Genomic DNA, 22,551 nt, shown 5'->3' on the forward strand with positions numbered 1-22,551 from the left:
TGGCAAATGCCAATTGAGCTCTATAGTGCTGGGCAGTGAACACAGTGTGACAGAACGCCTGTCACACTGATTGGATGATTCCATCAGAGAACCGCTTCCTCACCACTGGAAAACAGGACAAAGGTATTATAGCTGGGCATTGCACCCAAGACTAGACAAGACTAGCTTAGATGCCAAACAGCACCTCTTTATTGAACAGAAATGTAGTTTTTATACACTCAGCAATAGGGCAGTGTCCCCACATGGGCATCAAAACAAATATTACACATTGATATAAATATCACACACTGATTAGGTAAGAGCTTGATCACATCATCCTAAACAGTGCAAACGTTAAACAGTACAGCCAGCAACTAACAGCAATCATATTAACAGTAAGCTAATCAACAGCCAGGCACCCAGATCAGCCTTGATTAGCCAAGGAGCCCACCCCAGACAGCCTGGCAACAAACCCACCCCTGAATACACAAAGTCCATTACACATGCTCTCTTTCAGGTTTTTGCTTTCACGTGTATAATCTGTCCATCATAAGACAAAACTCATACAATATTCCAGCAGTCTGAAAAGTGGAATTAGTTTATCTTCATAGATTTCTTGAGGGAGATTGTTGATAAATATTTCTGTCCCAAATAAAGGAGTTTCTCTAACCCAGTCCACATGAGGGCCACTATATTTCCTCTGACCATTAACATATACAAGATTAATATTACATATTTCCATCCACTCCAGAAGGGAAGATTTATTGTCTTTATGCAGAGAATTATTATTATAAGCCTCACTCTCAGCATTCATCACATTGTTGTACATCATTAGAAAATTATCTGCTCTCTCCATGGGTCATATTCAGTGGGCAGAAAGCTAGCCCCTACTGCCCTCAAAACCCCTTGTCCTGGTTGGGTTTGCCGCACACAGGGCACACTAAAGGACACCCTCATGGAGTCCGTTCCTGATTGTTTGGTCAGAGACATTCACACCAGTGGCCTGCTGGAGGTCATTTTGTAGGGCTCTGGCAGTGCTCATCCTGTTCCTCCTTGCACAAAGGAGAAGATACCAGTCCTGCTGATGGGTTAAGGACCATCTATGGCCCTGTACAGCTGTCCTAGAGTAACTGCCTGTCTCCTGGAATCTCCTCCATGCTCTTGGGACTGTGCTGGGAGACACAGTAAACCTTCTGGTAATGACACATCCTAGCCTGTGCAACGTCTGAAGGGTCCAGGTATCACCTCATGCTACCAGTAGTGACAGTGACCATATCCAAATGCAAAACTATTGGGAAAACAGTCAGAATAGATGAGTAGGGAAAAAGATGTCAGTGGCCTCCACCTGTAAAATCATTCCTGTTTTGGGGGTCATCTTATTGTTGCCCATCTAGTGCACCTGTTGTTAATTTCATTAACACCAAAGCAGCTGAAACTCATTAACAACCCCCCTCTGCTAATTAACTGACCAGATCAATATCCCAGGCGTTTCATTGACTTGATGCTATATTCTGAATAAAAAGTGTTTCTTTAATTATTTTAAGCAGTGTATATTATTGCATAGCCGGAATCACAGTTTGATAGAGACTAATCATGATCTATCTCTTACGTGTGACTTCCTTTAGAAGGGTTAATCAGCTTCATGCACTTCATAGTATTAAGGTCTACAATCGCCTAAGCTCTCACCTCAACGACAACAACCTCCATGATCCCCTACAGTCCGGCTTCCATCCCCTATACTCCACCGAAACTGCCTTACTAAAACTCTCCAACGACCTGCTAACCGCCAAAGCTAATGGCCACTATTCAGAGCTCCTACTCCTTGACTTCTCCGCTGCCTTTGACACAGTCGACCACACCCTCCTCCTCAAAAAACTACACTCCCTCGGCCTCAGAGATTATGCTCTCTCCTGGCTCTCGTCCTACCTATCACAACGCTCCTTCAGCGTCACCTATAACGCTACCACCTCCCCCTCGCTCCCCCCCTCTGTTGGGGTCCCTCAAGGCTCCATCCTCGGGCCCCTTCTCTTCTCCATCTACACCTCCTCCCTTGGCCAACTCATACACTCTCACGGCTTCAACTACCACCTCTATGCCGAAGACACACAAATCTATCTCTCTACCCCTCGCCTCACCCCCTTTGTCTCCGCCCGAATCACAAACCTACTAAACGACATATCAGACTGGATGTCGCTCCACTTCCTTAAACTGAACCTCTCCAAAACCGAGCTCCTAGTCTTCCCCCCAGCTCGCACACCACCCCCCATTGACTTCTCCATCACGTCCAACAATGCCACTATCAGGCCCGCCCCACAAGCCAGAGTACTTGGTGTCATTCTAGACTCCAACCTATCCTTCCAGCCCTAAGTCCAATCACTAACAAACTCATGCAAATTCCACCTCCGCAACATCGCCAAAATCCGCACGTTCCTAACCCCAGAAACCACTAAACAGCTCATCCACTCCCTCATCATATCACGACTCGATTACTGCAACTCCCTCCTCACTGGCCTGCCTCGCCACAGGCTATCCCCACTTCAGTCGATCCTGAACACGGCAACCAGACTCATTCACCTTACCAACCGCTACGTTTCCGCCACCCCACTCTGCTAATCCCTCCACTGGCTTCCGATTGCCCAACGGATCAAATTCAAAATCCTAACACTGACATACAAAGCTGTCCATCATACTGCCCCAAACTACATCACCGACCTAATATCCAAATACCACCCAACACGCACTCTCCGCTCCTCACAAGACCTCCTTCTCTCTAGTTCCCTGGTCTCCTCCTCCCATGCCCGCCTCCAGGATTTCTCCAGGACATCACCTATCCTCTGGAACTCCCTACCCCAATCCATCAGACTATCACCTACTCTCCTCTCATTCAGGCGCACCCTGAAAACCCACCTCTTCAGGGAAGCCTACCCCACCCCCTACTAATTGCCGATTTCCTACCACTCCATTCCCCACAGCTATCTCCTCCTGTACCACTATCCCCTCCCTCCTAGATTGTAAGCTCAAAAGAGCAGGGCCCTCGAACCCCGCGTGTATCACATTGCATTGTTTTCGTACTGTCGCATGTTCTGTCTCCCTTTGTAATGTACAGTGCTGAGCGAACTGTTGGCGCTTTATAAATACTGTATAATAATAATAATAATAATTAAGGTGTTAAGTGTTTAATTGATAGTCATTTTCTTCTACAATCTTGTACAATAAAGGTATATAACTTAGTTAATATAACTTTATTGTGTCAGGATTTATGAAATATAATTGGAGTTTGGCCTTGGCAATAGGAAACACCCCAATAGGGCTGTGGATTATTCCTAAATGGCTTTAGTGCAGTCAACTGCAGCCAGTTAAAAAACTGATATACCAAGGAATGTTTTAGCACATCCTTTACAATAGCCATTAGCCAGCTGTGCCTAATGGAAGTTCCCCACCTAAATTACAGTGGCTAAATTAGGAGTCATTGAGGCTTTGCAGACTTTGGGCCAAAAAGTTTTTAACTTGAGCTGCTTATTGGATACCTTGCTTGTTGTGTTTTATGATCTAGGCCACTAGTAATTACAAAAACATATAATTAGACTGCACAGACCTGCTATACCACATTTAGGTAGCCTTCTGCCCTGCTGGGCTTTCTCAATAGAATTAATGATTCTGCTAGGATTTTACAACCTTCTGCCAAGAAAGTTTATTAGAATTATTTTAGCCTGCTTGTGTTGAAAGATGAGCTGTTCAATCTTAAAATTAGATTACTGGATTATGAATTTTGAGTACAATACCCCATTCCAAACTCAGCTTAGGATCCTCAGACCTCCTTATCTTCACACTATTAACATAAAACATGTCAAAATAAAAAATACCCAAGAGAAATAATAAAAAACAAATCCCCCCCAAAGAAAAGCCTACTCTTCTTTTTTTAAAAAGAAGTCTTTAGTTACAAGAGTATGTGCCTTGGGTCAACAAGCAGGCTGATCTTGAGAACTTAAATCCAAACCCACAATGGAGGGTACATTTTGAAAATCAATCCTGGATATTTTTAAGGCTAATTAGCAAGGGATTGTCAAACAAATGGCATTGAGAGCTGGACATACAGTATGTTGCACCGTCCTAGGTAGGTGTTATGGTTAGGTTAAGCATACCTGTGTTTCTCTGCTTAACAGAGAATATGTTAGGAAAATCTAGGGCTCTCTGCTTGTGCTGTGATGAATTAGTTAGGTCTGCTCATGATGCTCAGGTACTGTTTGAGTTTAAGTTCTACCCACCTTCACAATGTTATGAGAGCCTTCCAGGACTTGGGTAGCGGCTAAGAAAATGAACAACATGAATATGGATACAGCCGTGGCCAGTTGCAGGGGAGCGCAGTCCCACTGCATGCTGGGAGTGGTATTTATGTTTTATGAGCACATGAGTTTGGTGTCTTTCCCGGGAGAGGATTAAATCAAGCCAAGCTGAAGGTAGGTTTGCCTCGCCTGGCACTGGCTGCCATGTGGATCTCAGGTGGTCGACCAGAGGGTCTGAAGTCAGAGAGAGTGACCCTGGTTCTACAGTATGCTGACTGAGGGGAGCTGTCTGCCAAAGCTTTGTCTTGTCCCACTGGAGGGTTTTGCTTGGAAGATTGGAAGGAGGCAACCATTCTGAAATTGGGCCACGTGAGTACAGACACTGAGGAATTTAGGGACTCTCTGTGCTTGCTACCCCCCTGGTGCTTGATAGTCAGCATGGGTCTAAAAAGGAAAGGGAACACTGGCTAGTGTTCAGAAGAGCTTTTCCAAATTGTTGTTACTACAAAGAGCTTTGCTCAGATAATTCACCTTTGGACTGTTGCAGTCTGTCGTAACTGACTTGTACCCGAGGAGCTCAGCCCTGTAACTACTACTACTACAAAAAGGGACTTTGTTCACTCCTAAGCTACTTGCAACTACAATTGAAAGAGAAGTCTGCTACCTATTCTCAGTCAGGGCTTCAAAAGTGCTCAACTAAGAAATCAGCTAGATGTCCTCAGTGTGAATAGTTCTAATTTTGGAGTATCCTACTAAATTTCCCATCCCTATTCCTAGTTCTACAATAAAATTCCAAAAGACAACTTCCCCTAGACTGGTCATTGAAGACAATGAGCGAGAGTGTGTGTTACCTAGCTGTAGAAAATACCTTGTGCCTGGCCACGGGGCAAAGAAGGGGGAAACCTGGGCAAAAAAGAAAAGTGGCCCTTACGAGGATGGCGCTACAAGTATGCCAATGCAAGAACACATTTTAAAAAATTACCTTAGGATTGTATGGTGTTATGGAACAGTATGATTCTCACATTCCTTGTCAGTGACACTGAATGCTGGCATCAAATCATCTGCAAGTGTAATATATATGTAATATTTAGCATCCCAAAAAGCCCCCAATAGTGACAGGATCACTTTAGGAGGAGTCAGATCTACAGCAGTGGCCCCCATAATTTGTATGTCCACCAATGTCCACCAAAACCTTAGCAGCTGCCTGCATTTTCACTGAACAAAAAAAATTGTAATAAGATCTGACATCTCATCGCCAACTCATACAGTTAATGCAAAGAAAGTGAAAGAAATATCCAAATTTTGAGTTGTCACCAGAACAGTAATAGAAGGGAAATCTCCAATGTGTAATCATACATTAGAGTATCAGGAATGAAGTACCATATTTAAAGTAAATATAAAAATGCTTGGAATTATTATTGTGTTATTATATAGATTTTAAGGTTTATTTGTCTTAGAAAAGGTAAAGTCATTCAGCAATGAATGCATTTTTACTTAATTATATTAATATATTAATAGTATTTGCGGCATTCTCTAGGGGGAGCTGATGGATTCAGTGTGCTTATATTTATATATTGTGGCGATTTTTGTTTAATTTTTTGTTTTAATTACATTGTATCTATGTCTGCTGGAGCTTTTGCAATATTCCTGGGGACATTCTCCCTTATAATGCAGAGTGCAGCGGGATTGGCAGCCGCGGTAGTCACTATTGTAATATATACCGCGTGGTATGGGCATCGTTACCCGCTCTGACATAGCGGCTATGGCCTTGGCGCCTATGTCAGAGAGGGGTATAAGTAGGACCTTCCTGCTTGACATCTCTATCCCTTATGAATAAGTCCGATGACGAAACGTGTCAAGGGCAGTGACGTCAGACGCACATCGGAACCGGAAGTGACCGAGTGGCCATTTTGGATCCTGGCAGTTCCTCTCTGTAACACATGAGGAGGATACCAGAGGATCTCCAGAAGTCTGGCTTTCAGTTTCTTCATTTTAATGGCGGTTTGAAAGATGAAACTAAATGTAAGCATATTAATAAAGTATATTTGAATGGTATATACAGATTTACACTATACTTTATTCTATATATGGTGGACATCGTTGGAGCATGGAGACTGGTGTTAGAAAGATATATGTGGATTTGGATGACATCAGGAGTACATCTATGAGGCTGTGAGGATCTCCTTGGTGGAGCATATTGTGTGGAATCATCCTGCACAGATGATTATAAGGCGTGTGGTTTATTTTATTTGGTAAGGGTATTCATTCTTTACGCAATAAAAGTGGACACATTTTTTCTCACAGTTTTTGTTGCTGAATTGGTTTTTCACTAGACTGCTTCACTGTCACGTTTTACACAGTCATTCACTTTTGCACTATCAGTGATCATGTGTGGTTTTTTGCGTTTGAATCACATTTGTTTACTCAGTGTATAATATTCAAGTTGTTAAGGATAATGCACTATGTGAATTTTCTTTTTTTGAGGTTTCTATTGGTCTCAGGAGTCATTTTGGACGTTTTCAGCACAAAGATTTTCCTTTGAATTTTACTGAGTGACTATAATTTTCATTGAGTGACTATAATTTTTTTGAGTGATTATAATTTTTTTTTTTTGAAGGACATTATTCATATATATTGTATTTTTGGATTTTTTTGCACTATTTCGATTTATTTATATTATTATTTGCACTATCTGATTCTTTTAGTCAACATATTACTATCCGCAAATCTCCAATGTGGACAATAATTCTCGTGAACCTGATTACAACCAGGCATTCCTTCACTTTGGAGGCATTTCCTAATGTAGGCTGGTTAAGGTGGGACCCACTAGGTGGCCCACATAAATGTGTTACCCTTTTTTAATCCTTCCAAGAAGGAGAGTAACTTCACTTCCTGTCACAATTTAGCCTGGAGTTTCTTGCCTGTATATTCTGACATCTTTCCTTTTCCTACCCTGATTGCTTTCTTTAGATCATAGTTACCTGCCCTTTCTTAGTCAAAAGGGGCTAAAAGTAATAAAAGATATGCAAAGCATCCCATAAAGCACATTGGCATTTGATGAAGAAAAGCAAAATGATTTTGGTGAGCTCCCACTATGGTATGAATAATTATTAAGTCCACTCTTTAAAGCAATAAAAATGAGGTCAAAATGTCAAAACTTTCTGCTAAATATTGGGACAACGCTTTTGATAAAATGCTACCAACTCCTAATTCCCACTATAAACAAACTTACATGCCCTATTCATTTTTAGGAAATATTAGAAAAACCATGCCCACAATTTTGGATCGTCCAACTGATTAAAGCATTTCCACAATCAGATATGGTCTAATTATATACAGTAAGTAGATGATTTGCTGTCAGTTTCACAGGGCACAGTCATATTGAATTAAAGCTAACAGATTCCTACAAATATATTAATTGTAGCTAAGAACAGGTAGATCTTTATCATAACTACTGTATCAATGGCCTGTACTACTATCAAGGCCTGCCCTACTATTAAACGTTTCTGGTGACAAGTCATTCGTACAGTACGACATGCCCCATATTCCTAACACATCTAGGATTTTGGGGTTGGTTGGGCAGGAAGGCCAAAGGTTCTCAAGAGGTGATAAATGCCTAGCTTTCCTTATCTTAGCAATTGACAGAAAAAACAATCTTCAGAATTGGATCCTTCTATTAGTAGTTTTTGCAAAAGCTGTGAAATATCATTAGGATAAAGTGTGTAGAGACTGCACTTAAATAAACCATTACATCAATTTGTGGAAACCTAACACCAAACAGCAACTACTCACAGCCTACATGAGGGTGGCAACTCTTCTCTAAATTCAGGAACATTGCAGCATCATTGTTACACTATCCTAGAAAGCTACATGAGGTGGACTTTACTGGCAGACTCAACAAGTATTTGTGGGATCTTACAAGAGAACTATGGGATAATAAAGTGCTGCAGCACAAATTGGTTTTAATGTTTTTAATCATGGCAGTCTTTACCCTTGTGAATCCCTGGGTGTGCTGATGTACTCACTCCATCCTCCTTGCTCCCACTGCTCCCAGGCCTTGATCCTGTTCATACCGTGGTGCTGAATGGATCCTCCTGAGCCAGCCTGAGCCCAGCCTGAAGGCTAGCCTCCTCTAGACCTAAGAGAACCCTCCACGGCTACCGACAGCCTCCTCAGCACTCCATCTTCCAGCTGACTCCCTGCCATCCTGACTTTCCCATATTTATGGGTTGGCCACACCACACTACCAAGGGCTCCAAACTTGGGATTAGTTAGACTCCCATAAACATGCAAATTCAGGTCTCCACCCCTTCTGCCCACTGGTTTCTGGAAGCTTCCATGGTCTTCCAGAACCAGGTGGAGACGATAGAGTCCCAACTGGTTAAGTCATCCAGCCTGAGCTGCAGTAACCCAACCTAATTACAGACTCATGTAGTTACCATGAGTCATATAAATAAATAAATAAATTTACCTACACTAACCTTAGTAGCATTCTTTATTTAGGACCACAAATGTTTGGGGTTTTTTTGTCTGGTAAATATGAAATATTGCATACTGTTCATAGAGTGTGGGTGCTGTTGATTGGAGCAGCTTGCAGTGGACATATCAAACCACTGCAGACTGGAACCACTGTACTCTGTGTGATATCTGGATATCCAGCATGCTACTGGCATAGACCAATGTCACTTGCTGGGGAGGGGAATACAAAGGAAAAAGAGAGGGTTGGCAGATTAGACTAAATCCTTGGAGCAGGACCAGATGAAGAGTGGTTTCTTAACTGGGCATTGACACTGCTGTAAAACTGTTCTAGAACAATTCCTGTTTTAGACTAAAAAAAAAAAGGAATAGTATGAAGCATATAAAAGAATAAGACTTTTACCTGCTGCCACAATTATAATATCTGCTAGTTGAGTGTGTCTCTTCAGTAGATCTTTTGGAGTATATCTGTGGGTAATTGTCACAGTTGCATCACCTTAAGAGAAATCATAAAGTTACCAATACAGTGTCATCATAATGCTTTTATCAAATTTTGTTTATAGAACTATAAAGGATTATTATCCGTATCTATACACAATGCTACCTGGGAAAAGTATGCAAATCAGAAATGACAAAGGTAATACTGTACATTATTATTTCTGATCAATGGTACCACAAAACAACTTATCCACACCTTGGTTTTATCCCGCCTTGATTACTGTAACTCCCTCCTCACTGGTCTACTGTTACACAGGCTGTTCCCCCTTCAGTCTATTATGAATGCTGCTGCTAGACTCATACACCTTACCAGCTGATCAGTGACTGCTGCCCCTCTCTGCTAATCGCTTCACTGGCTTCCACTAATCCAACGTATAAAGTTCAAAATACTAACCACAGCTTACAAAGCCATCCACAACACTGCCCCTAGCTATATCACTGACCTCATCCACAGATATCATCCAAATCGCCCACTCCGCACCTCCCAAGATATCTTCCTCTATAGCTCTCTCATCACCTCCTCCCACGCTCACCTCCAGGACTTCTCCAGAGCCTCTCCCATCCTCTGGAACTCCCTACCACAGTATGTCCGGTCAGCCCCCACCCTGTCTGCCTTTAGGCGATCTTTGAAAACTCACTTATTCAGGGAAGCCTACCCCACCTCCACCTAAGAACTGTACTTGAATCACCTCCACCAGATCATCCCCCGCAGCTATTACCTTTTGTATCACCTCCCCCTTCCTTTAGATTGTAAGCTCCACAAGCAGGGCCCTCATATTCCTTCTTTACTGAAATGTTTTTTAATTGTACTGTCTCCCTTATATTGTAAAGCGCTGCACAAACTGTTTGCACTATCTGAATCCTGTATAATAATAATTATTATTATTATTTACATGTTTATTTTAGATCAGTGAACTGAAACAAAAAGGTCAGCGTGACAGCCATGAAGCTGGCATTTTCAGAAGGAGAGGTCAGCAATGGCAGCTTACATGTTAAATTCATAACAGGTTTCCTGTAACATATGAACTATAAAAGCAAGCCTCTTGTAGGAAAAAGAAAATGATGCTATCCTGCAATAAAGTTGGGTCTCTGTCAGAGGTCATGGGTCTTAGAGCAGGACAATGACCCAAAGCACATGTCAAAAGGCACCCAGAAATGGTTTAAGACAAAGTGCTGGAGAGTACTGAAATGGCCAGCAATGAGTCCAGATCTCAATTCCATAGAGCACCTGTGGAGAGATCTCAAAACAGCAGTTGGGAAAAGGAACCCTTTCAATCTGAGAGACCTGGAGCCGTTGGCAAAAGAAGAGTGATCCACAAATCAAGTAGAGAGGTGTAAGAAACTCAATGATGGTTACAGAAAGTGATTGATTTCAGCTATTTTTTCCAAGGGGTGTACTACCAAATATTTAATTGAGGGTGCCAATAATTTTGACCAGTCCATTTTTGGAGTTTTGCATGGAATGTGTCAGATTGGCTTTTTGTTTCTCCACTTTTTTGTGTCATGCCAATACAAACAAATAAATATTTGTAATTGCAACAATTTTCTGGGCAAAATGGTGCATTACCTGACAGAAATGCGGGGGTGTCAATATTTGCTATGACTGTATCTGGCATTGCTGATGCAGTAACTAGTAATAAAATAACTTATGTTAACACATACTAGGAGCTCTGACTCAGGTCTTACTTCATAGATGATGAAACACACAAGTAACTAGTTTTTTCAAAGGAGGACAGCAATGAAAGCCTACATATTTTCTCAACACAGATTCCCTTTAGTGTTTGTCTAGCTGGCCTTCGGGGCCTAGTTCAACCTCACCAATGACGTGAGATACATTTATGGCTACAGGGCACCATAGTGAGGAGATATAAAAGTGATACCAGTATAGTATAGACTGAGGCCTTTACAAGCAATTCAATTTTTTTACTGCATATGTCTCTTTTGGACCCTAGCCCTGAGCTGGACTTTTTTTCATAAAACATACTAGTATTGTTTACTTGGGTTCCTCAGTCCATACTATACTGGTTTCAATGTCTACACTTGCATATTTGATGTATAGCCTATTATGGTGATATTTTCTGATTACATCCCCTACATGGTGGTGTTACCTATGTGTCTGTGCTGTATATGTATTAGACCTAGTGTCATTACATTTATAGCACAATTATATTCATGACCGGTCATGACGTCTTGCTTTTAATAATTTTTGGTTTTAGGTCATACGTTTTTGTACTGTCTCATCTTGTGGTGATGGCTAACTGGGGTATTTACCTAAATGTCTAATATAATATGTCTATTCTTTGCAATAAAGCATCATTTTTGAGAAATTTTTGGGTATCGCTTTCTGTCCATAATTTAACTGCTTTTCTTGTGAATTCCTTTTCACACACACCCTTTTTTTGCTGTCTGGTTTTTGGTTACTTGGCAGCTAATATACGTTCAGGGATATGATAAATATACATGGCCTCATGTCCTCTTGTTATTACTTCAACTGTTAAAGTACTGTACATGTAAACCTTTACTGAATATCTCCTCTTGTAGGCAGCAAAATGCTGTATATTTTGGAGAATTTGCTGATTATTACAACCAATAAATGACAACTTTCTGCTGAGCAGGCCACTAGCATTATTGGTTGCTTAGATATTAGTGACCGCACAGCATCATTGGTTTCTGAGACTCAGGTGGTCAATGACAACAGCCAGCTAACGGTTCATTTGTTTACAATTAGCAGTGAAGTCAGGAGCTGTCATTGAGGCAAGGATTCTATTGAGAATGGATTTTTTCAATGGGTTGGCAAATTTTCTCTTGACAGGTTGTCAAGCATTGTTTTAAGGGGGGACGCCAGAAAAAAATGGCCAGGGTTCTCCCCCAAAATATATACTGGATCCCTGGTTACTCATTCACAAAAAAGTCAAATTGTAGATAAATACACTGACCCAATAACAAAGTCCTTTTATTAACTCTACCAGCTTTTCACATCTAGAGAGTGAAATGTTTGCCCATTCTTCTTTGCAAAATAGCTCAAGCTCTGTCAGATTGAATGGAGAGTGTCTGTGAACAGCAGTTTTCAAGTCTTGCCACAGATTCTCAATTGGATTTAGATCTGGACTTTGACTGGCCCATTCTAACACATGAATATGCTTTGATCTAAACCATTCCATTGTAGCTCTGGCTGTATGTTTAGGGTCATTGTCCTGCTGGAAGGTGATCCTCCGATCCAGTCTCGTCTTCTGCAGACTCTAACAGGTTTCCTTCTAAGATTGCCCTGTATTTGGCTCCATCCATCTTCCCATCAACTCTGAACAGCTTCCTTGTCCCTGCTTAAGAAAAGCATCCCCACAACATGATGTTGCCACCACCATGTTTCATGGTGGGAATGGTGTGTTCAGGGTGATGTGCATTGTTAGTTTTTTGCCACACATAGCGTTTTGATTTTAGGCCAAAATGTTCAATTTTGGTCTCATCTGACCAGAGCACCTTCTCCCACATATTTGCTGTGTCCTCCACATGGCTTCTCACAAACTGCAAACGGGACTTCTTATGATTCTCTTTCAACAATGGCTTTCTTCCTGCCACTCTTCCATAAAGGTCAGATTTGTGGAGTGCACGACTAATAGTTGTCCTGTGGACAGATTCCCCCACCTGAGCTGTGGATCTCTGCAGCTCCTACAAAGTTACCATGGGCCTCTTGGCTGCTTCTCTCATTAATGCTCTCCTTGCCAGGTTAGGTGGACGACCATATCTTAGTAAGTTTGCAGTTGTGCCATACTCTTTCTATTTTCGGATGATGGATTGAACAATGCTCCATGAGATGTTCAAAGCTTGTGATATTTTTTTATAACCTGTTGTATCACCTCCCCCTTCCTTTAGATTGTAAGCTCCATGAGCAGGGCCCTCATACTCCTGTACTGAAATGTATTGTAATTGTACTGTCTCCCTTATATTGTAAAGTGCTGCGCAAACTGTTGGCGCTATATAAATCCTGTATAATAATATTAATATAACCTAACCCTGCTTTAAACTTCTCCACAACTTTATCCCTGAGCTGTCTGGTGTGCTCCTTGGCCTTCATGATGCTGTTTGTTCACTAATGTTCACTAATGTTCTTTAACAAACCTCCGAGAGCTTCACAGAACAGCTGTATTTATACTGAGATTAAATTACACACAGGTGGACTCTATTTACTAATTAGGTGACTCCTAAAGGCAATTTCTTCCACTAGATTTTAGCAAGCCACGCTTTTTAGATATTTATTTGTAAAAAAAAAATTTTGAGAACCATTTATCATTTTCTTTCCACTTCACAACTATGTGCTACTTTGTGTTGGTCTATCACATCAAAAATTCCAATAAAATGCATTTACGTTTATGGTTGTAACATGACAAAATGTGGAAAATTTCAAGGGGTATGAATTCTTTTTTCGAGGCACTTTACAATCAGATGAGGTAATTATATTACACAGAAAATGGGATGTTTTTCTTGCACTGTGCAGGTGTATGTAGCATTCGTTTAGCAAACTTTTTATACACAGACCCCTAAGTTTTTTGTACTGAATTTTACACTGTTTTAATAATTAAATGAACTCTAGGTAAACAGCTAAAAATACAGATGACATACGCATATGGAAGTTGTTTAATCTGCCAAAGAATTTGTATTTCTGTTCCTTCACTTGTAAGATTCAGATAGCTCTGCCGCACAGCACAACATTGTCTAGCAGGACAGGCGATCTGATTTTTTATCTACTACTGTTAGGTAACTCCATCCTCCAGCTTGCGAATTGACAGTGAAAATAGAGCTCATCTCTGTCACTCTGCTCTTTCCTCTTAACAGCATGTGCCTGGGTAGCACAAAAACACTACAGAAAATTAAATGGCTCCTTGTGCTGCTTTTTCCTGCCTACTCTGAGCTGTGCTGTATAGGGTCTGCAGGACTAAATTGTTCTGAAGGGGAACTTTCACATGTTATGCTAGTAAGGACAATGGAGCTATTACCAGAAAATATATTAAGGCTAACAAAGATCATAAATTCTGCTTTCAGTCTAGACCATATAAACATCTTCTCCACTTTGATATACAGAAAACATTTCCATAGGAAAATATTATACTTACCGCCAGGTCTCTCATGTTTGCCATCAGTGTGCAACAGCATGGCAATTGGCATACCAACATTTTTTGATCTTCCTGCAACTACAACATTTTTACCAAATGTTTCTATCCCTGTTTGAAAAGAAAAAAAAACACAAAGTACTTCTTTTGTGTTTTAACAGTGTAAAAAAAAGTGTAAAAAAGAAAGCACAAAAGAAGAAAAGAGACTCTTTTCACTCTAATTTTGTTCCCTTACATACGCACCATAACGTAGTAAGTACTATTTAACTTAAGTTACTGGTCACACCACTGCAATTTTAAATAATGCGAACTGTGTGCAATTTCAACGTGATTTCAAGTGCAATTTCTGAAGACTTTATTGCTACTTTTCAAAGATTTCATGCTATTTGCAATGTGATTTCAATTATATTCTATGTATGAAATCGCAAAAAAACTGCAGAAAAAGTAATGCAAGAACTACTTTAGAAACTGCACTGCAGAAAATTGCACATGTTAGGACACTGACTTTCACATTCATTAGATGTGATTTCAGGTGTTATTTAAATTCGCAAATCTCACTGGTATGACCAGGCACTAAAGAATAACTGAACCCAAGGAAAAATGTAATGTTTTCTGGTGAGCTGAAAACCTCCTTCTCTAAAATTCTCTAAACCGCACAGGTAAAAGATATTAACAAAGGCAGACATGTTTGAAGTCCAGCCTAGAAGGCACATTTGGCTCCCTCCATACATACAGTAAAGTAGTGCTTGATTCCCAGGAACCCCATCAGAAAATAAAGGGAAACAATGCCTGAAAAAACTACTGCAGCCACCATATCTAAGACTAAGATAAGTTGCAATATATTACATTTATGTTTTGGGTTTAGATGCACTTTCATTTCAATTTCAATGGTCTTACCTCCACGTCTCTGGTATAACACCTGTGCACTGGGCCTAAACATGTTTGCAGTTCAGTAGACATCAAAGTTTGACCTTGCTGCTCAGGGCACTCAGTAGTTTAACAGAAATAGTCTGAATCTCACTCTGTGATCCTCAGCCCTACAAGTATGTGTGAGGACACTTGTGATGATGGATATGGCCAATACTCATCTTTGGCAGCATAGAGCCCTGGATTGTGAGACTGGGTGTGCATTTCATATAAGATAATAAAGAATTGAAGTCATTTCATTGCAACAAGTCATAACAGTATTGTGATACAGAGCTATAGAGATAAAAAAGTCACAAGAACTTACTTGGACTTTTACAGGGTTATGAATGTAAAATATGAAGAAATGGAGAGACGCCTTTCCTATTGTGAAATCTCTAGGTTTTCTTTAGTTTTCCCAAATTATGCCCATTAAGATCTATCTGCTACCTAGGTGGCAAATATAAGGTTGGTCAAAAACAGTATGTGCTGGTCTGTACAAGCAACGCTCCTGATCTGAGCAATGCTTGAGATCACTGGATGAGAATCTGGTTCCTAAGGGACTGTAATAAGTCCTCAGATAAATTGCATATCAATTACTTTTCCCTTTTCTATGGAGAAAGGGAATCCATTTATTAGTTGAGTTAAAGAGGATAATGCACAATCAAGGATTAGCAGAAGTTTCACTGTCCATAGTTTTAAGAATAACGCCTGCCTGTCTATAGCCTGCTTAAGCTTCCATTTCTGCTTGTTAACAAGGTTTGATTTATAGTTTAAAATATATAATATGGAAGCATTAGCAATATCAACATGAAAAAACTGTATACTTAAAGCTCACCAGATAGGAGAGAAAATTGGGTCCATCTTTGCTAACCACCTTCTGAAAATGCTAACTGAGGGACTGTTATGCTGACTCACTTCTAGAGATACTAACTCAGAACACATACGCAGCTATGGAAAGACAGGGAAATATGAGAAGTCTTTATCTGCATACTTGGTTTGGGTAAGGCAGTCAATTCATAGAAGTCAAAGGTACAGCATGACTGTCTAAAGTTAGCAATCGCAGTTATGGAATTATACATACCCTCGATGCAACATCCGCAAGCTCCCTCACTAGCTCCAGCATATTCTTTTCATCATCCCATCATCTTCTAGGTGCAGGATCTTCAACAATCTTGATTGGCCTGGGCTCCCTTCAGGCAAGCATACCCCTAGGCCAGGTTCACACCTCAGTGTGTTGTAATTGATGCGTTTTTCAGTGTGTTACTCATTTTTGAATATGTGTTTTTGACACATTTTGCTTCTTTGCCAATAGGAAAGTATTGACTTATTGAGACTTTGATGTGACTTTGTATGGGTGCGACTTTGATGTGACTTTGATGTGACTTTGGATGGATGCATCTTTGATGCAACTTGGATGTGACTTTGGATGAGTGTGACATTGATGCGACGTGGATACGATTTTGATTCTACTTTGATGCTACTTGAGCACCAGAGAGTGTAAAGTGGCTTCGAAGTCATTACTTTTCTACTGGAAAAAAATAAATAAAACACATCTAAAGTGCACTACATGCTTTTCTGCTGTGTGTCTTTTGAAGTCTAGTAAACCAAAAACACAAAGTGTTGCGATAAAAAAGTCCTTGACCCTTTAAAAAAAATGCATAGACTGAAAAACGCATAGATGTTAATGTGTCCCATAGAAAAACCATGTTAAATAGACAGTAGTGCAATTATGCACTGCAAATGCATAAGTGTGAACAGGGCCTTAATCTATCCACCACTATACGTGCTCCAACTTGGAAACTCTAAAAATTATAGAGTTATGACTGCAGTGTACAGAGGAGCCCAGATGTAGGCACTTCAGCTTACGCATACAGTTGCAAGAAAAAGTATGTGAACCCCTTGGGATTACGTGGAGTTTTGCATGAATTGGGTTTAAAATGTGCTCTGAACGTCATCTAAATCACAATAGAAGAACACAGTCTGCTGAACATAATACTACACAAACATTAGATGTTGCCATGGTTTAATTGCACATAACATGTAAACATTCACAGTGCAGGGAGGAAAAAGTATGTGAACCTTTGGACTTAATAACTGCTTGACCCTCCTTTGGCAGCAATAACCTCAACCAAACGTTTCCTATAGTTGCAGATCAGACCTGCACAATGATCTGGAGTAATTTTGGACCACTCGTCTTCACAAAACTCTTTCAGTGTAGCAATATTCTTGGGATGTCTGGTGTGAATCGCTCTCTTAAGCTCATGCCACAGCATTTCAATCGGGTTGAGGTCAGGACTCTGACTGGGCCACTCCAGAAGGCGTATTCTGTGCTGTTGCAGCCATTGTTTTGTTGAATTACTTGTATGCTTTGGGTCATTGTCCTGTTGCATCACCCATCCTCTGCGGAGCTTCATTTGGCAGACAGATGGTTGTACGTTTTCCTGCAAAATGTCTTGATAATCTCTGGAATTAATTTTCCCATCAATGACAACAATCCGTCCAGGCCCTGAAGCAGCAAAGCAGCCCCAAACCATGATGCTCCCTCCACCATGTTTTACAGTGGGGATGAGGTTTTGATGTTGGTGTGCTGTGCCTTTTTTTCTCCACACATAGTGTTGTGTGTTCTTCCCAAACAACTCAATCTTGGTTTCATCTGTCCACAGTATATTTTGCCAGTAGTGCTATGGAACATCCAGGTGCTCTTTTGCAAACTTCAAACGTGCTGCAATATTCTTTTTGGACAGCAATGGCTTCCTCCGTGGTGTCCTTCCATGTACTCCATTCTTGTTTAATTTTTTCCTTATTGTAGATATGTCAACAAAAATGTTAGCATGTGCCAGAGATTTCTGTAGGTCTTTAGCTAACACTCTGGGATTCTTCTTTACCTCATGCAGCATTCTGCGCTGTGCTCTTGCAGTCATTTTTACAGGACGACCACGCCTAGGGAGAGTAGCAACAGTGCTAAACTTTCTCCATTTGTAGACAGTCTGTCTTACCGTGGACACATGAACATCAAGGCTTTTGGAGATACTTTTGTAACCCTTTCCAGCTTCATGCAAGTCAACAATTCTTGATCGTAGGTCTTCTGAGAGCTCTTTTCTGCGAGGCATGGTTCACATCAGACAGTGCTTCTTGAAACCAGGAAACCCAAAACAGGTGTGTGTTTTTTAAGGGCAGGACAGCTGTCAGCAACACATCCAATATCATCACACTGATTGGAGTCAAGGGTGGCTCGCTCCTGGCTCCAATTAGCTCTGGGAGAAGTCATTAAGCTAGGGCCTCACATACTTTTTCCTCCCTGCACTGTGAATGTTTACATGTTATGTGCAATTAAACCATGGCAACATCTAATGTTGTGTAGTATTATTATCAGCAGACTGTGTTCTTCTATTGTTGTGACTTAGATGACGTTCAGAGCACATTTTATGCCCAATTCATGCAAAACTCCACGTAATCTCAAGGGGTTCACATACTTTTTCTTGCAACTGTATATTTGCAAATGAGTGCAAACAAAACCCTCTGTTTTTAACATGAATTGTTAGAAAAGGTCAATTTGGTTTTTTTTGCATGTTAACTGGTAAGTTTGCTGGGAAATCTTTGTTTGTAATGTACGTTGCCCTTCTATGTGCACCTCGCTGCAAAGGTTAGCTATAGGTTGGGGTGGTTGCCACTTTTTTGTACAGTTGGTTGATTTGATGAAGAGATGCACTGGAGACCTTCAGCTTCCACTGTGGCCTTGCTGGGCGTCCCTTGCCTCCCTATGCCTTTAAGGAGGGGTGTGGTCAGGTGCATTGCTTTGGCCAATCACAATGCACTGTGCACAGAGGGCAGTGCTTTGTGGGGCGCAGCGGACGAAAAAAATCAAGCCCATCACTAATCTTGATTGGCTTGGCTGGGATGATGTAACTCCCTTGCATATGTATGGGAGTTCATCTATCCCAGCATCTGGTAGATGCTGGGATTGTACACTGAGCTGTGTGTGTGTTTATCTTAGTGTACAATTTAAGAACTTTGCAAGGAGAAAGGAAAAGCTAGCTATAAATGCACAGAGTCTGAGTGCTGAAAGAAAGAAATCTAATAGATTCCTCCATCAATGGTAAACCACGTGAATGGAGGAATATCACCATCCGGCTGTTGTATTCAGACAGTTGTAGCCCAGACGGCATGAATAAATCTCTTTACCAGGGACCCCAGCTAGCAGAAAAAACAAACAAGGATTCTAACTCTTCCCCATTCTATCCATAACTAGCGAGAAACATTTTATTTGACATACACATTAACTGAAGCACTTTTAATTGCACATTCCAAATTGTTACTATTGTTTAAAGTATTTACCCATTTCATGAAGACTGGCTACCTCTTCGGCAGGCATTGGACCATGTAGTGGAACACGCAAGGGATCTAACATGCCGTGGAACACTTTATTCATGTCAGAGTGCACCCTTTGGCAAAAGTCTGGCCTGTGAGACCTGGGGCTTTCTTACATGACACCCTCTGTAGGAATCATGCAGGCTTACACATGTCTGTATACTGTAGATTGTTGGTTCAATCGTCAAAGGGATTTCTAGTTTCAGTAATTACAGGTTCTGTAAAGATCAGTAAAAACACAAAAGGTAGTCTCTGCTTTGTGATCTCATCAATACTATAGCAAAGTTTCTCTTGAGCCTACTGAAATACCTATAAAGTGGAACTAGTGAAACTGTTTAAATTGGATAGAGTGATGAAGGATTTAATCCATGACCCTGTTTGGGAGATTTGCTCTGTTTTTTTAATTTACAGTTGGCCAACAGGACAAGAAGTGAGGTAATCTCTCTAACAGCGTTATTAACCCCTTGCCCTCCAGAGGATTTACCCCCCTTCCTGACCAGGCCATTTATTGCTATATGGCATTACTTTAACTGACAATTGCGCGGTCATGCAATGCTGCACCCAAATGAAATTTATGTACTTTTTCCCACTAATAGAGCTTTCTTTTGGTGTTATTTGATTACCTCTGCAGTTTTTTTTTTTTGCGCTATAAACAAAAAAAACTGACAATTTGTTTAAAAAAACAATATTTTTGACTTTTTGCTATAAAACATATCCAGTAAAAAAATTTTAAAAATAAAATTTCAGCATAAATTTAGGCCAAAATGTATTCTGCTACATGTCTTTAGTACAAAAAACCCCAACATGTGTAAATTAATTGGTTTACATGAAAGTTATAGCGTCTACAATTGGCATTATATATACTGGAATTTTTATTTTTTTAATACTTGAATTGGCATCGATCAGCGACTTATAGTGGGACTGCAGGACTGCGAGACTGTGGCGAGCATTCTGACACTGGGAGGGAACTGACTAACTACCACTGACATCCCCAGTGACATTAATACAGTGATCAATGATAATAAAAAGCACTGACACTGTCTTAATGACACTGGGCAGGAAGGGGGATAACATCTGGGGTGATCAAAGGGTTAACTGTGTGCTGTGAGCAGTTTTACTATTTGTGCTGTGTGTGTTTTACTAGGGAAACATACTGCTTTGTATTGCTCTGCTATGCAGAGCAATACAAAGCAGCATGTTCATGCTGACAGGGGAGAGATCTGTGTTGTTTACACACTGACCTCTCCACTTTCACTGCTCCTCAGCGACCGCCGGGTGGTGGGGAATCTCCAGACCCAGAGATTGACAGCTGTAGCCGTCAATGGTGGCGTGGGTAGAGCGGCACGTGCTTCCTACCCAGAAATGCAAAATCACATACATGATTTTGCACAGCCCTGCTGCCCTGTAGCAGTAGTTCTGCTATAGGGAGGTCGGGGAGCGGGTAATAAGAATACATTTTAGCATTAGAATGAGAAAGAACCGATGGCCTGTTCCTCTCACTACCTGCTGTTGTGACCGTTGGTTACTGGTACGATTGAGGATAAATATGCCTGGTAGAAACATAGACAGCAAAGATTTTTGTTTGTTTTTTGGTAATACTTACTTAAAGTGACGCTAAACAATATCCTTATTCTCAAAAAAATCCCTTACATGTCCACCACCTAATGGCCCTGTAATTTATATTTCATGAAATTGTTTCTTACTGGGTTTTTCTGTCTCCTTGTAATATCCTCTGTAAGCTTCTGAACTGTTTGTGTGGAACAAGCAGCACTCATTAATTGCAGTCATGTACATTGCTCTATGCACACTACAAACCCTTTAGTCCATAATCCATTTCAAGAGCCAGCAGGGAACTATGTTCCTTCATACAGTGAGACCATGGAGCACAAAGGTAGCCACCCTCTAACAGGAAGTTGGATCACAGCAGTAAAATGAAATTTTGAGATTTGGAAGAGGCTGAAAGCAATAGAAATTGCTTTTTCAAGTTAAAATGGAGTTCCAGCTTACATCGTCTTAGCCTTCAAACTGCCCAACACCTATGATAACTAACTTGTGTAAGAAAGTTGTACAATAATGAGCAAAAGGCGGGTGTGAAAAAATGCAGTAAATTTAGGATACTTTCAGAAATAGAAGTGTTCATAGTTTATTTTTATCAATTAACAAAATGAAAAGTAAATGAACAGAAGATAAATCCAAATCAAATCAAAATTTGGTGTGATCACCCTTTGCATTCAAAACAGCATTAATTCTTCAATCCATCTAGTTACACTTGCACGCGATTTGTGAAAGAACTTGGCAGGTAGGTTGTTCCATACATCTTGGAGAATTAACCGCAGATCTTCTGTGGATGTAGGCTGCCTCAAATCCTTCTCTTCATGGATCCTCTTCATGGAATCCCAGACAGATATAATGATGTTGAGATCAGGGCTCTGTGGGAGCCCTACCATCACTTCCAGAACTTGTTCTTTTTTACACTGAAGATAGCCCTTAAAGTGGAATTTCAATTAACATTGAATATTTTCAATCCTTATACTGCTAGGATTAGTAAACAGTTAGGAAAGTATATAATATTTTCTTGTTTAAACTGTTTTTTTACATTTCTTTAGTTACTTCCTGGTTTCCATGCTTAGGAAAATGATGTCATACATCCCAGGAGTCTTCAGGAGGGGAGCAAGGGTTTTCTCAGCTAAGCACACCCCACTGCCTGCATGCCGGAGCTAAGGGCAATGGATTCCAGGAAGTAATTGCTACATAAAGCATCTCCCCTGACTCAAGATGGCAATGGCCAGAAATGCTAGGTGGCTGTTTTTCAAAATGATTTCTCACCAAAAGCATGGAGACATGGACAGGTGAGGGAGTTTGCTTTGAAAATTAAAAAAGAATTAAATTGCATTTTTGGTTTTTGGTGCTCAGCTGCAGTGTAGTTCCTCTTTAAT

The 22,551-nt window shown here is 40.6% G+C and overlaps 1 protein-coding gene across 1 annotated transcript in view; it reads right to left on the reverse strand.

Moving 5' to 3' along the window:
* MTHFD2L (methylenetetrahydrofolate dehydrogenase (NADP+ dependent) 2 like) overlaps positions 1–22,551 on the reverse strand; it is a 125,365-nt gene that overhangs the window by 32,482 nt on the left and 70,332 nt on the right. The window contains exons 6-7 of the mRNA XM_089663710.1: positions 14,345–14,452; positions 9,142–9,234 (exon numbers count right to left, since the gene is read on the reverse strand). Coding sequence (XP_089519836.1) covers positions 9,142–9,234; positions 14,345–14,452 — 201 coding nt within the window. The remainder of the gene's footprint in view (positions 1–9,141; positions 9,235–14,344; positions 14,453–22,551) is intronic.

Source organism: Staurois parvus, unplaced genomic scaffold (genome assembly GCF_062004578.1).
Source record: "Staurois parvus isolate SC_StPar_1 unplaced genomic scaffold, SC_StPar_1.0 ptg000044l, whole genome shotgun sequence".
In the NCBI taxonomy this organism is placed as follows: domain Eukaryota; kingdom Metazoa; phylum Chordata; class Amphibia; order Anura; family Ranidae; genus Staurois; species Staurois parvus.